This window comes from Lipotes vexillifer, unplaced genomic scaffold, assembly GCF_000442215.2.
Source record: "Lipotes vexillifer unplaced genomic scaffold, Lipotes_vexillifer_v1.1 scaffold1049, whole genome shotgun sequence".
Classification (NCBI taxonomy): Eukaryota; Metazoa; Chordata; class Mammalia; order Artiodactyla; family Lipotidae; genus Lipotes; species Lipotes vexillifer.
Window position 1 is genome coordinate 1,601,367 of NW_006799027.1, and position 15,946 is coordinate 1,617,312.

At 44.8% G+C, this 15,946-nt stretch overlaps 1 protein-coding gene across 12 annotated transcripts in view; it reads right to left on the bottom strand.

Moving 5' to 3' along the window:
* The window catches only part of PARD3 (par-3 family cell polarity regulator), a 652,430-nt gene extending 636,494 nt beyond the window's left edge, over window positions 1–15,936 (bottom strand). For 11 of the 12 annotated variants that reach the window (XM_007471333.1, XM_007471331.1, XM_007471329.1 and 8 more), the window contains exon 1: window positions 15,760–15,936. In XM_007471333.1, the coding sequence (XP_007471395.1) occupies window positions 15,760–15,879 (120 nt within the window). In that variant the 5' untranslated portion in view covers window positions 15,880–15,936. The remainder of the gene's footprint in view (window positions 1–15,759) is intronic. The other variant, XM_007471335.1, reaches the window with a different exon arrangement.
* Window positions 15,937–15,946: the final 10 nt, after the last annotated feature.

Below are 15,946 nucleotides of genomic sequence, written 5' to 3' on the forward strand. Positions count from 1 at the left end.
CTTAACAAGTGGTGGCTGGAGAGCTTTATTCCCAAAGCCTGATACCTATCAATTATATGTAAAGTGTCTCATTTTAAGCAAAACCAAATGAATGTAAGCAATACCACATTTAGATCATTACGGTGGAGCCGCACATTACCCAAAGGTTAGGCACTCAACAGCATGAATAAAATGAGCTTAACATACGGTTAAACCACCCTTGAAAACTCCATTTAATCACCCATAATCACAAGGAGATGCTCCCACGATGGGAGGACTCAGGAATGGACACCACAGGGGACAAGGGTCTCCCACTTCCAAGGCCACACTCAGTCCGCAACACACACTCATGAGGGGGCAGCCACCTTCACCCCATCTACTGTCTGCCTGTCTCTGCTGAGCACAGAGAATTTAACTCATTATAATGAAACACCCCCGTGACGCAACACCCATAAGCTTCCACCCCCAAAAAAATCCACGTTAGGAAAATAACTACCTCTTTTTTAAACATGACACTTTTTGGCAAACAGCATATAATTCAAAATATTACCAGTTGTTCAAAAGTCAGTCTCCACCATTTTCCAGAATCCTATCTAAGAAAGGTAAACTCATACTCACGTTCTAATCAGTATGTAGAACATTGGAAGGGCTGCATTCTGAATACTGTTCATTAGCAGACTGATGGAATTACTTCGTTTCCTCATCGGCACATGAACTTAAGGGTATATGGCTAATTTTTCTCACAGGACATTCCAGTAAAGGACTCATGAGTGGCCCAGCCACTTTGAACCTCTTAGAGAAGGTGCCACATAAACCTAAGGTGTTATTATCGTTATCTCTGTCTGCAGTATAGCCTGGAAAAGCCGTCAGGCCTTTGGACTCATGAAGTCGGAACTCCAGCTACTTCTTAGGTTTTCAGCCTTGAAGGTTCAGGACATACATTTTATTACGGTGCCCAGATCAAGAAAAGGAGAATTTTAAAACATGCCACAAAACAATAAAGACTAAATGTTTGATGTTACATGCAACACACACACACACACACACACACACACACACACACACACAGAGCAGAATAAAGATGGTCACAAGTTCACAAGTTCCTGGACACTCCTGGCTTTGAGAAGTGCAGCCAGAATCCCCTGCCCAGGAATCTGGGCTGCTTAGTGACCAGTTTGGCACAGGGAAGACAGGGATAATGATTCTGTGCTGGCTTCCAGGTCTAGGTCTTTAGAGAGTGACAGCTTCCCCTCCCGGCTCCAAGAGCCCTGAGCCCTCCATGCTGGAGACGAAATGACACGATGCTCTGGACAACAGTCCCAGCGAACCCCAAGCTTCTACCACCCCCACCAGCACCAGACATGTGAATGCAACCATCTAGGTCCCCCCAGACCAGATCACCTGCCAGCTGAATACCCCTGAGTAACCCCAGGTGAAGCAGAAGAACCACTGGGGTGAGCCCTGCCCAAACCCTGACCCACTAAATCATGAGACATAATTAGTTGTTGATTTAAGCCATGAAGTTCTAGGTGGTTTGTTAAGCAGCAATACCTAGACAAACAAATTTTCAAGCAACATTTTTACTAACCAACTATGGTTAAGTGCTATTTGAAACTGCTAAATAAGAAAAACATTCTCACATGGGCACGGCTCCCAGACACATTACGCCTCTAACTAAAGTAATTTCTAACAGGTCTGTAAAATTCAGTACTGGTAAGTTCTTATAGCTGCAGCATCTTTGAAGACAATGTTTTAAATGTTATTACCGAGAACTGCACTTTGCAGCTCTGAAAGCTCTCTTGAGGAAATGATGTCCTGTCTTAACCACCTCTTGCCAGTGAGCGCTGTGCTGGGTCTTCCCTGCACCGCAACACGGGAGCTCAGCCCCACGTGCAAATGATCCAAATGAAGGTCGGCTGGCAAATTCCATGTGAAGAATAACAGCTGGGTGCTACCCTGGTGGCACAGTGGTTAAGAATCCTCCTGCCAATGCAGGAGACACGGGTTCGAGCCCTGGTCCGGGAAGATCCCACATGCCGCGGAGCAACTAAGCCTGTGCGCCACAACTACTGAGCCTGTGCTCTGGAGCCTGTGCGCCACAACTACTGAGCCCGCGTGCCTAGAGCCTGTGCTCCACAACAAGAGAAGCCGCCGCAATGAGAAGCCTGTGCACCGCAATGAAGAGTAGCCCCTGCTCGCCGCAACTAGAGCAAGCCTGAGCGCAGCAACGAAGACGCAACACAGCCAAAAATAAATTAATTAATTAAATAAATTTTTTTTAAAAAAGAATGACAGCTGGTCATCTGTCCTCTTTTTCCTACTTTGAGTAACAGAGGAAACATATAAAAATGTAGGGTATAATGAGCCATGATGCCAGGAAAAACAAAAACAATCATGCCGTGTCGAAGTTAATAAAACGGATCCGGGCAGGCACATCCTCTGACCCATGTTCAGGTTGCCAAGGCCTCGGGCCAGAGACACATGTTTGCCCTCACTCTCTGGTGTGGGGATGGGGACTGTTCGACGGGAATATCCCAACAAGCTGAGTGTGGAAGTGTGTGAGAGGGACGCCCCCACTGGCCTGGTGAAGCATGCCTTCTCTCCTACCCAGGAGGCTCAGCCACAAACAAGCTTGAAAAGGAACTCCAGCAAAACGAGCATTCAGTCCACTGCTCACAAGCCTGCTTTACCCCAAACCAAAAATCTTAGTTGCCCTGTCTCTACACATCACAGGCACCCAGAGGACATCATGTGACTCACACCGAAACTCGCATATTTTACTCGATATGACCTTTCCTTTCCCGCCGCATTTCTATCCCACGTGCTGTCTTTTTACGGCTCCTCCTGGACCCTTTAACTCATTTATGTTATTAAACTCAGGCTAGACATCCTTAAGAGTTAACGGCTAAAACCTAAGGAATACATAATATGGGTGCTGTCAACTGTGTCCACAAATAAAACTCAAAAATTAACAGTCATTAAAGTGAGTGACTTCATTTTGAAAAAGAACAGATGCTTGTATACATATAACTGAATCACTTTGCTGTACACCTGGAAACTAACACAACATTGTTAATCAACTATACTCCAATATAAAATAAAAATTTTTAAAAAAAAGAAGTGAGTGACTTCAAAAGAAATGAAAATGTACAGATTGGGCCACTGTCACTTAAGTGACCAGCCTGTGAGCACGCTGGCTGATCCTCTCAACTTATGTTCTGGAAATTTCCACGCACAGCTACAAGGCGGCAGGTCCCAGGTCACATAACACAACAACCCCAAAAGGCCTGGAGGCTGCTCTAAACCAGAGGTTCTCCACCCTGGCGGCACAGAGAACACCCAAGGAGCTTCATAGCAATATAAGTATCCACCCCGGCCTGGAGATCTGATTCCCGTGGCTCGTGGGGAGCCTGGGCATCTGGTTCTTAAAACCCCGCAGCCAGGGCTGAGAGCAACTGCTCTGGAACCATCTGGGGATCTGGCCAAAATGCAGATTCTGAGAGAGTCTGGGATGGGATCCATGATTCTCTTCTAACAAGCTTCCAAGCAAAGCCATTGCTGGTCCACAGACCACACCTGAGCAGCAAGGGACTTCGACATCTCGCCAAGCACACAGGAGCCTCCTTGACCCAACGACTCCGTCATCCTGAAGGAGCACTTCTTACTTAAGCACATGAGCCACTCAAGGAAACCCAGGTCAGAAAACAACCTGTCTTCTCTGATGGGCGCTGTTTACTCTTTCTTCTGGGACAGCCCAGACTCTCCAGCCAGAGGGGTCACATCAGATGTACAATTTTTTGCCACTTTCTTAATCCATTTTAGCCCAAGTGTCCTCACCCGTAAACTCAGAGTTGCATCACTACCACTCCAAGGGATTAAGGAATACACTGGGAGCACAAGCCCAGCAATTAGGGCCTGATGCACAAAATGTCCCAAAGCGCTAACCATGACTCTTGATAATAAGGGTATCACTGCTTCTATTTCCCGATACCATTGTGTCCTGGTTCCCCTCCTACCTGTCAGAAACTCCTCAGTGAATTAGGACTGAGAAGACGTGATGGGGATCACTGTTAAAGGTACTTTCTCAGCAGCTCTCCAACCTGATAGGCAAATAAGTAATGCCCTTGATACAGCACCTCTTGTGCAAGAGCTTTCGATCATCCATCCTGACCTAAAAAGCTTATTGACACCAAAAGCAAAGACTGACCTGAAAATACTACTCCCCTGAATCTATAGAGGAAGCAGCCTCCCTCCTCGTAGGTGGAAAAACAGCCGAGGACCAAAAACTCCTCTGCTTTCGATTAAAATCCCACGCCAACCACCTATCAAAGCAGATCTGTCTAAAACTCTCCCAGGTAAAAGAGTAAAACTTAAACGTTCTCAGCAAGCATAAAAAAAGAAATATGCGAGGTGATGGATGTGTTAGTTAACTGGATGGCGGAGAAAGTCTGCACAACGTACACATGTATCAAATCATGGTATACGCTTTAAATATGCTACAATTTTATTTGTCAATAATACTTCAATAAAGCTGGGGGGGGGGGGAACTCTCCCAGAGTTACCTCTCTACAGTTTTGTTATAAAATGCTGGGATATTCTGGAAAGGTTTTGAAAGCACCTTTCATCACTTTCATTACGAAGCACAAAAACACAGGAAATTGTGAATGGAAAAGATATGTATAAATTCCAATCTCCCATGCTGCTGTATCTCTTTTTCATGTCCTGTATTTGAAACAAAAGCTTTGGATTTCAAATGCACTCACATGACACGGTGTTTACAAACAAATACGGGAAGGGATCAAAGTCAAAATATGGATGTTGCACAACTAGATAAGCTTTATGGTTTTAATCACTACCTAGCAACTCCCCTAAGAACATATGCAGAGAGGGAGGAAGCATTTCTTTAATTAATGAGAGGTTTAAAGTCCTCAAAGAGCAGAAGACGACTCTCAATATTGTGGTGGGGAAGAGGTATATGAGAAGAGGTGGTCCCCTTGAGCACAAGGCCAGCTGAGTTGTGATGACTTGGCTAGACTGACAGTGTAGTACGGCCACACCCAGAGCAAGCCTCCCAGATACCACTCCTGGGTTCAGGATGACAAATAGGTCAATTCTTCTTGGGTGAAGTCTTCAGGTGACTGGCACTGGGTGCCTTTAGCTGAACTAAGGTATTACAAGTCGCATCAATCTGCCAACCCTTACAACTACCTACCCAAGCAAAAGATGCTCTGTGCTCACTGACTGCTGATGTAGCTGCCCAGAATCACCATCTTAATGATCTAGAGGAGTAAAGAAGTGTTATTCATTTATCTCTGTTATCCAAAGAAGTGGGCACGTGAATGATAGAGGCCTATATCATAAAGGATTAGAGGGGTCAAAAAATGTCAGCTTTCAGGTGGTGGTGTGATGAATTGGGAGATTGGGATTCACATATATACACTAATATGTATAAAATGGATAACTAATAAGAACCTGCTGTATAAAAAAATAAATAAAATTAAATTTTAAAAAAATGTCGACTTTCCCATTTTATTTTATAACTTAGATTATCTCTTTGAGCTCCAGGGTATTCTCAGAACTACTACTAGTAATTAAAAGCTAAAGGTCTTTAAAACATCTGTACATTTTATAAATATCAATAGTATTTACAATTTCTAGTTTTACTCTTTCCAAGTTTCAAAACATTTTTTAATGGAAAAATGTGTAACCAATGCCTTTTAAAATATTGTAAATACAGCAAAGAAATCTTCTATAATCTCCATTCATCTAGCAGTATGGCAGCCACAATTATTTTAGAAAATAACAAGGGCTAGTAGTAGAAAAAGCAAAACAGTTAAGAAAGACAAACACACTTCTTGATCTGTGAAAGAATCAGCTTTAACTACTGGGTTATCAGAACATTCTTTTTCCCTATTTCCAACTGATTTATTAGTAAATACTAAAACTGGAATTTCTATAGTACTTTTATGAAGTAGTAACTCTTTAACAAATCTTGAAAAATGACAACTGGTATCATACATCAAATAAAAATCAAGTTGACTTTATGAATTAGCCATTAAAAGTGTGCCTAATCTACGTGTAAAACTTGAGACAAAGAAAAAGATCTAAAATTGACTAAGAGTCTATAATATGGCAAGGGGATTATCTACATTAAATCCCTTGATCTTCATTACTGCCAACAAAAGAAAACATTCCCAAATTACAGATGAGAAAATTAAGGCTCACAGAGCTCGTGGGACTTGCCAAAGTTCAAAACTACTGTGGCCAAAACCAAAAACTAGAAAAGCTCTTCCACTATGGACATCTTTGGAGCATCTAAATCAATGTCACTGGGATTTTATTCCTCAAACTGCAGAAGAAAGTTTTCGAGACTTTTTTAAGGGAGAACTTTTTTTACCAAACATTCAATTTCCCACATCTAGAGCAATTCTAAGGAGGATGAGAAGAAACAATTTAGAAGCATTTACTCAAGTGAGCCTTAGTCACTGGCAACCGTTCTTAGCAAAAACGAAAGAACAGTACAGTTCACATTTACTCCGTTTTACTTCCTACACTGCTTTTTTACATTCTCTCTTCATACCCTCACAACAATCCCATGAAGCACATGGTATTAGAAGCCAAGGATCCTGGGCTTACAGAAGTTGCCGTTCTCGCTCTCAGACACACAAATGATGCAATCTGCTCTTCTGAATCCTGGCCCAGAGTGTGTCACACTGATGTGCCTGCCTCCTAGGAGGGAAAAAACACCCACCACCAAACTTTCCACTTCCAGCTAATTGTGTTTTTGCAAACATCTGTGTTTTTAACAGGTGGGTCATAAAATACAAAAGATAAAACTGACTCCACCATAAAAAGTTCAGGGTTTTATCAGCTTTCCAGGTTTCCTTGAAAAAGATATCCCTGATAGTATGTGCCTTCATAATTGAAAATATGACTCATTTCATATTCCTCAGGCAGGACAAATGCTGAAATGCCACCATCTTCCAGATGCAGTTGTCTAAAGAGTTATCAATCCAAATGAGGCACTTTCACTTAGAGATCCTCTTGATTTGTCTGAAAGGTTTTTTCCAGATCTCTAACAAAGTGGTAAAGATTCCAAATCCTACACTCAACTTTCATGGATTTGTGATTAGTCATATCCTGTGCGGTGGTACACCAGGAACCAATATCCTACACATTCCACCTCCTTCTGCAGGTGCTGCTGGCTGGGATGAGAGAATCTCAGGTTAGAGTATAACCCTGCTGGGCAGGAACCTGGCTAACTATTATTCACATATGACTTTGCACACTGGATTTCAGAATTACAAATGACACATCTTAAATGCCTTTGTGTGGTCACTGGGAAATGGCTTTTTAATTCTGGATTCAATATTAGATTTAGAAAAAAATTAAAACACGGACATGAAAAAACTTCCCCAGTTTTTACTGTATACTTAAAAGAACTAGAACAAAAAAACCCATTCTCATATCAACCACTTACACAGAAATGGCACTCTCTTTTTTGTGTTTTTCATCTGTTAATACCACATATTTTCAGTATTCAGCAATTTTAGGTTTTTGATATACAGTGACTTGTTTTCTGAAATAAACATTGAGAAGGAAACATTGATTTTTATTGTAGAATATTTCAAAGAGGCCTTTTCAGAAACAGAAACCCTATCATACAGGGATGTAATACAATAACAAGAAAAACTACACACCAGAAAAAAATAAATCTGGGTTCCGAAAAATTAAGTCTTATGTTTCTGTATATTAAAGAACATTAAAAGTGGGAATAATATTGACCTGTCATCTCTAAAACCACTTAAATTTATACCACCATATAAATACCAAGTTCATAAATATATATGTGCGTATATACGTACACATATACCAACCATTTAGAACCATGCAGAAGCATACATTTAGTTTCGCTTCACAAAATGAATAGTCTTATTAAGTTACCTCTGACCATGTAGTTTTATTTTAAAAGATACTTATCTTGGGACAGTAAGGAATTCTTAGGGACAGTCCAGGCGAAATACATACTAACTTTCAAACAGTATATGTTTGACCTGGGGGCCAAGCCCATCATTTCAAAGTAAGGGAAGCAAAACATTCTCGCAGGGAGGGTGGATGGAGTAGAGATCTACCCTGTCTGAGCCTCTGAAAATCCACTGCACACCACTCATGCCTCATGGTCCCACAGGCAGACAACCAACCACGCAGACTCAGGGTGGCTGTCACCGGGAAACAGACATCAGAGCCCAGCCCAGAACTTCTGAATATGAGAAGATGAAGATGGGAAAACTGGCGCTCACAGAGCTTGTGAGATTTGCCAAAGCTCAAAACTACTGTCCCAAACCAAAAACTGGAGAAGCTCTTCCACGATGGACATCTTAGGGCATCTGAATCAACTGCCAGGGCAGCTGGTGAGCTGGGGAGGAAGGAATCTCTGGCTGAGGGAGAACAAGGCAGAACAGGTGAACGGTTAGTTGGTGAAGCCTTTAAAGGGGGGACCAGGGGACTCGGAGCCTCAGCAGTCGGGGGCTTAGCAGACAGCACCAGGATAGAGTAGGCAGGCTTGAGAAAGCAGGTTCACACATTGTATGGAAAACTCCTAAAAAGAGCCAGTCTTCATTTGAGGTTTTTGAGCATCTCTGACACAGAAAAACACAGAAAAGTCCCATGTTTTATGGGACTCTCAGAACTATAAAATACATAAAAATGGAGCTTTGTTCATAGTGGCTTATGTAGTCTATTTTTTTAACATCTTTACTGAGACATAATAGTATTCCATAAAATTCACCCATTTAAAGTGTACAATTCAATGATGTTTAGTATATTCACAGAGGCATACAACCATTACCACTATCTAAATTTAGAACATTTTCATCACCCCAAAGACCAACCCCATCCCCATAAAGAGTCACTCACCATTACCCTCAACCCCCAAGCCCTGGCAACCACTACTCTACTTTCTATATCTATAGATTTGCCTACTTTGGTCATTTCGTATATATGGACTCATACAACATGTGGGTCTTTATGACTGGCTTCCTTCACATAGAATAATGTTTGCAAGGTGCATCTACAGCGAGGCATGTATCCTAACTTCATTTTTACGGCTTAATAATATTCTGATGTATGGATATACCACATTTTGTTCAGTTGAACACTTGGCTTGTTCTGTTTTTTGGCTGTCATGAATAATGTTGCCATGAACATTCATGTACATGTTTTTTGTGTAGACGTGTTTTCATTTCTCGTGTGTGCATGAGCTATTTCTGAGAGAAAAATATTAAATAATTCACGTTTCAAGTCACTTGGAATGAAGCTGGAAATTTTATTTCTAAGTTCCAATATGAGCTGATGGAGGAAAAAAGAATAAACAAAAGTAATATTTAATGACAAGAACCACATAAAGATGGCAGGTCAGACACAGAGCCATGAAGGAAAGGCATTTTTACATAATCCTTCCAAATGGAAAAAAATTTTCAACAGGATGAAATAATGACTAAAAGACAAAAAATAATCACCTTTCTACTATGTTCACAGAACTCTGCATTTCTTTTCATAAAGATTTTTCTATTTTCCATGTAAAACAGAAAAGATACCAAAAATTGGTAAAATGTATAAATTTCCTGAGCCCCTGCTCTACTGCCATTGACCTTGGTGGCAGCTAGGACTGCTGCGTGAGTGGCCAAGCAGGAGGAAAGCCCCCTGTGTGGGCCTAGCCACCCACCTCCAGCCAGTGGAAAAGCACCTCTACTTGTGGAAAGCAACTTCCTGGACCAATTGTACATATTTCTTTCCATCTTTGAGAAAATGCAGAAGGCTCTGTTCATCTTTCAAGTGTTTGCCATCACCCACCTGCATCCAACTCTACAGGGAGGTACAAGCCTCAAAGGACAGGTGGAAGTTCTGTGCACATGGGGCTTTGAATCTCACCTCCGCACCCAATTCACCAGCGTTCACCGTGAGCCAAGAAGCACCTCCCATCGCCAGACTCTCCCTGTGAATCCCAGATCCTAAACATTTCTGTTTACTCCTGGAACTTACCCACAGATCCCAACTGACAGTTTTAGAAGCGCCAGACCCAGCATAGGTGTGTTTCGGGGCCAGATTCCCGCACTGCCCTGGCCACCTGCCTTGAACCGGGCCCAATGCAAACCCCAGGACCATCGCTCTGCTCAGTCTGAAAAAGGGACCAAACTCCCTGAAAACAGCCGACACAAAAGAATAAGTTTCAGATACTCCAAAATCACACTAAATCTGAGTTTCAATTACAATCTCTTTGTGCTAATATGCCAAACATACCAAACCTTAAAGTCCTTAAAATTACACAGTCTCCGAAGCAAAAGTGCACCTTTTGTGTGAGAATACGTGCCATGTATTCGTTCTCAACTTCATATCTACTCAACTTGTAAGATGACTACGTGGCAGATACTAGCCATACAGGTAAGACCGAGGCAGGGCCATCACCTTCAAGCACCTCACCTGGAGAAGGGGCACAGTTCTGTTCTGAAACAAACACACCAAGGCACAGCAAGGCACGTTCCTCCAGGTCAGTGCAGGAAGCTCCTGAGGCAAGTGCCCAGCAGGGAGAACCTCAGGCCACCTTGGGATGCAGGGCCAGCCTGAACTGAGCTGAGGTTCCAGAGATGAGTAGACAGGAAGTGAGCAAATGGTCCAGGTGGGAGAAACAGAAAATGCCAGAGCAAAGGCAGGAAAGTGCAAGCAAGGCCAAGTGGGTAGGGGTGGGGTAGAGGGTCAGGGGAGGGAGAGGCTGGAGGCAAGAGGGGTCCTGCAAGGGACAGGCCCTGCTGAGGCGGCAGAACTTGGCCTCTGGGGAAAGCGGGTGTCGAGGCCCTTAAGCAGAAGAGTACACGGAGAGTTGCATTTTAGAAAGATCAGCCTTTCAGACATGTTTGTTTATTTTTTCCTTTCTGAAAGGGAAGATGGGAAGATGTTAATGAAATAATAAGATTTATTTCCTTTCACTATTCAAAAATATGGTCATTCAAATTCTGCAACAATCTATTTTCCTAAAAGTTTCAATAAGCTCGTGAATGTGTAACAACATGCAGTCATCCATCTGTTCACGAGAAATCTCACACCACCCACAAGATTTGTCATAAAAACCAAGATTTACACGATTTTAGTAATCAACAGTCCTCCTCCCCCCAAAAGAAAGGAAAGCATATTTTCAAAAGTTACTGCCCAAAAATTTGTTATTTTTTTTAATAACAACAAATTGCTATTAAATAACTCTCACATAACTCTTCCATGCTCAAGGGACAGAAGCAGTGACCCCAAAACCACAGGCCCAGAAAGCAACCTAGGGTAAAGCCAATATCCACAACTTTTACGTTCCCTGCCTCATACACACACACACACACACACACACACACACACACACACACACACACACACAAATCTGCTCCTCTGATTGTGGCGCTGCTTAGGCAAATATTACCATTTCTACCTATTCTTTAATTAAATTACACACTTTCTTCTTAAGCAAAGAGGAAAACCCAAAACAGGAAGAGCTGACTGCTTGGGAAAAGCCTCACAGGCAGTAAAACCATCCACCCAGTAAAACCCATTAGGGATCCAGAGGCAGTGCTGAGGAGCTTCCCATTCACCATCCCCTCGGTACTCCCGGGAACCCTGCCAGGGAGTAACCCGTTTTAGAGGGGAGGAAATGAGGCTCTGTAGGGTTGGTGTGCCCAAGGTTCAATGGTGAAAACAGCTAGGTCTCCAAACCCAATCCAAAGCTCCCCCTGCCAGAAGAGGTCTATGGGCGGCATAGCTGCCTCTCAGCTAAGAGGCTCCAGCCGCCCCCCACCCTCACTTCTGCCTTTAGCCCGTCTTCCCTCCACTACTCAGCAATCAGCAGTGTTTCTGTGGATGAATGCAATCCTGGTGATCCTCCCAGAGGAACACTCGTCCTGCCCAAACACCCCAGTCCTCCATCAGGGACCATCAGACTGCAGGAAGTTACAGTGTCTTGCCCCAGCGTCCCCAGTCCTCCTCAGCTTGGTCCTGCCCCACCAACCGATAGGAAAGGCAGCACAGGAGCCAAACTAGCCCTGATGCTCACCTGCAACGCCTCTCTCCCACCTCTCAGAATGGCAGCAACTCTCCAGACTCACACGGCTGGACCCTACCGAAGCCCTACAGACTGGGCCACCTGGGCCAGGCAGGTGCTTCTGGAGGTCACCCCACTAACCAGTTAGGAAGCACTGTCCTAAATCCAGGCCAGCCTTCCCACTTACTAAGCCCGAGGCAAACCCCCCAGGCCATAATGACCACTCCCATCTCTGAAATCCAGAAGCAACTACTATCTGTATGTACCACCCTGTTGCTAATTAATGCCATTGCCTACTGTTATTTATAGTTTAATATATTCACCTGTCTCCCAGATTACATTCTTCTGCAGTGCAAGAATTTAGCCTTACATTTCTTCATAGAGCATGACATTTTGCATACAGTAGCCCTTCAACAAATTAACAATTAAAAAAAAAAAAAGCATGGAGATTTTATCTTTCTCCTAACCAGAGCTGGGATGCACAGAAGGAAAAATGGGAAATGTCAGAGCCAGCCCCAATCCACTCAGAATTAAGAAGGTTCCGGCAAAGCCCTGAGAAGCCAAGTCACCACACTACAGAGTCCCGGCAGTTGGTGCTCTGCACCCTGTGTCCACTGGGGATCACGGATGAGTCAGGCTACAGGTAGGAGAAGAAGGGTCACATACACAGAAAGTCCATGTAACACGGTCCTCAGTGTCTCCCAGAGCACCCTCCTTAGAGACGGTCTGGATGAGGATGGCTGGATGGAGAACAGCCAAAGCATTTTCACCCATCAGTGATCATAAACAGAAAACTATTTTTTCACTGGAGAAAAAAAAAAAATGCTATGAATAAGTGTAAGCCTTCAAATACCTGCTTATTGAGGACATTTCTGATATTAAGTCATGCCACTCCACTGCCCAGAGAAACTGATTTGCTTAACCTGAAAACAGCTCAAGTATAATGCCAAAAACTTAGCCCCATCACACCACAAAATGCTCTCTGCAGAGAAAGTCTTGTGGTTTGGGATCTTTCTTTCTCTTTCCTTTCTCTTTTCTTTTTCTTTCTTTTTTTTTTTTTTCACCTTATCTGGTTTTTATACAAAGCCATAAACATGATCTTCCCCCATTTTTCCCCACCAGATGGGAGTTCATCATGGCACATGTCACCTAGCAACCAAACACCACTCTACAGCTACCCAGTTATCCAATTCTTCATACAAAATTTATCTTGTTCTATTCAACAGTAAGGGGTAAGGAAGAGATAAGAGAATAAAAGGTAAAACAAGTGTTAATAAGTGTTTGCTTCATAATCATTTTAAACCGGGTGGGAGAAATGGGAAGAGTGACTGAAGTTTAATCTTAGCCATTTACCTAATCATTTAGGAGGAAAAAATGCAAATGGACCTGGAATAAACTCCAGCTCTTGCCACAGTTGAGAGTCAACAGTCTTGTGATCCAATGAGTGAACTTTGTAGACCACAAAGCCCATTTTAAAACTTACCTGCTGATCTGTGAGTTGCACTTAAAGAGAACTTAAATAATTTTGGAAACCCCTGAATCATCTCTGAGTCATTCATCTCCAACTCCAACAATACCATCACTCTCTGAGAATCACCCTTGCTTCCTTCCTTCTCCACCAGAAAAAGTAATCAATCTCATGCCTACCCTTCACAACTCAGCTGTTGTGCTCCTCTTGGGGTGCCTTCCCAGGCACGCCGCAAAAACTTGCGCTTCCTTTCCTGCTCCCCAGTCACTGTGAAACCACCACCACTGATACCTAAAAACAAAGTCCAAATCTCTCAGCGATACCTCTCAACTCCAACTAGAAGACACCCCAGAGGCCTGTCTTCTCCCCACTGCACCACGAAGTCCAAAGGCTGGCCAGTCCAAAGGCTGGCCACCCTCACTTGGAGGACTGTGGAGCCCCTTTCCTAGACTCTCATAGTCCAATTTCCACAAGCAGCCAGTGGGTCCCGCAGGTGTCCAGCACCCAGAACAATGCCTTGGACATGGCAAACGCTTAAGAATTTCTGTGGAACATACAAATGACTCAAACAACTACATTTGTATCTCCCAAACAAGCTGTTCGACCAACAGGCATCATGTGCATAATGAAATATGACTAATTTTAAGCATGTAAATGTTTAAGCATGTAAATGACTAATTTTAAGCATGTAAATTTTAAATTAAGCATGTAAGCAAAGATATGTCGATTACCCCTCCCTACTCAGGAACCTGGACACACTGCAGAGTATATATTACTGTATTTCTCTTTCCTTGCATGATTTATTTTGTTGGTTTCCTGAGTACATATGCAACCTGACTTATTGATATAGAACATTTAGATCACAAACTGTCATTCATAAACAGTGCTTTAAAATGCTAAACATGGGTTTAGAGGAGTTTTCCCCCTTGACAGTGGTTCAAGATAAACAGGTGCCCAATTTCCACTAATTTTATTTGATTTTCAATGAGTTCAACCAACTGTAAAGAACATTTTAGAGCCGTTAAGTAAAGTCAACATCTTCCATCATTGTGTCAGGTTCTTAAACGTTCCCAAGATTATCTTTAAAAGGCCAAATTTATGCTATTTTTCTCTATACTAATAACAACAGTGTAAAAAGTATTTTTCCCCTCTTAATTTCTGAGACTTTGGAGAATGCCACCCCAGCACCCTGTCTACACTCAAGCAGGCTTGCCAAAGCCACCGTCCCTCTCACCTGCGACCCCCCCAAACCCACAGGACGCAAACCACTCCAAGATCGGGGACAAAAAGGAAATTCTGAAAGTGAACATGCTTTCCACCAAACGTTACTCTGCCGCAAAGGAAATATCCTCAGGTGCTGGGGAGAAACTTGGGAGGCGTGGGTTGTTGTCAAACAGACACAGACGATAAAACAATTTAACAAGATGCCTTTTCACTTCTGACACATTGTACAGGAATGCAGTGAAGTGGAGACAATGTTATCACTCCACGGGGAAAAAGGGAAAGCTACTCAACTCCAGGCCCGGGCCGCGCGCGGCCCCGGCTACACATGGAGCTCGTGGCAGACAGGTCAACGACGACGTGCCTGCAGGAAAACTCGATATTCGGTGACCGATTTCGGGGCTGTGCTCCTTCAAGGAGCCGTGCTCCGGCGCCTCTCGGTCACCGAGGTGCTAGGCTCAAGCGACGATCGCGAGCCAGTGGGAGCGGGTCGGTCCCCGCGCCGCGCCCTCATCCGCCCGGGACCCCCGCCTGGCACGCACTAGGGGCTCCCACAGCCCGGCGGGGGCCCAGAGGCACAAGCCAGCCAGCCACTCTCGCAGCGCGCGGAGCGAACTCTGCTCCACCAGGAAAGTTCCCTCGCCCGGCCTCCGCCCGCGGGCCTGGGCGGGGAGCCGGGGCCGCAGCCCGCGGCCGGGAACAGGCGTCCGGCCCGGCTCCGCGCGCCCCGGCGCGGCTCGGGCTCAGCTCCCGGGAGGCTAGGGGCGCCGGCGGCCGGGACCCGAGGGAGAAGAAGGAGCCGGGGCCCCGGGCCCGGGCGCGCGGAAGTTTGCGGCCCGCAGCCAGAGCGGGGGGCGCAGGCCGGGCCGGCCGCCGCGCGCTCCCTTTCCCCGCCTCCGCCTCCTCCTCCCCTTCCAGGAAGCGCCATATTGATCCCGGCGCCTTCCCTCCTCCCGCTCCTCCGCCCCTCCTCCGCCCCCCGGGCCGCCAGCCCCCGCCTGCGACCCCGGCCCCTCACCTTGGCGATGGCCTTCCGGTAGCGGGTCACCGCTTGCTGGATGAGGCTGAAAACTTTCATGTGGCCGTCCCCGCACGGCACGACCACCCGGGTCCTCCCGAAGCACACGGTCACTTTCATGCCGCCGCCGCCGCCGCCGCGGGCCGGCCCACGCCCCTCAGTGACCGCGGCCGGAGAGGCCGGAGCG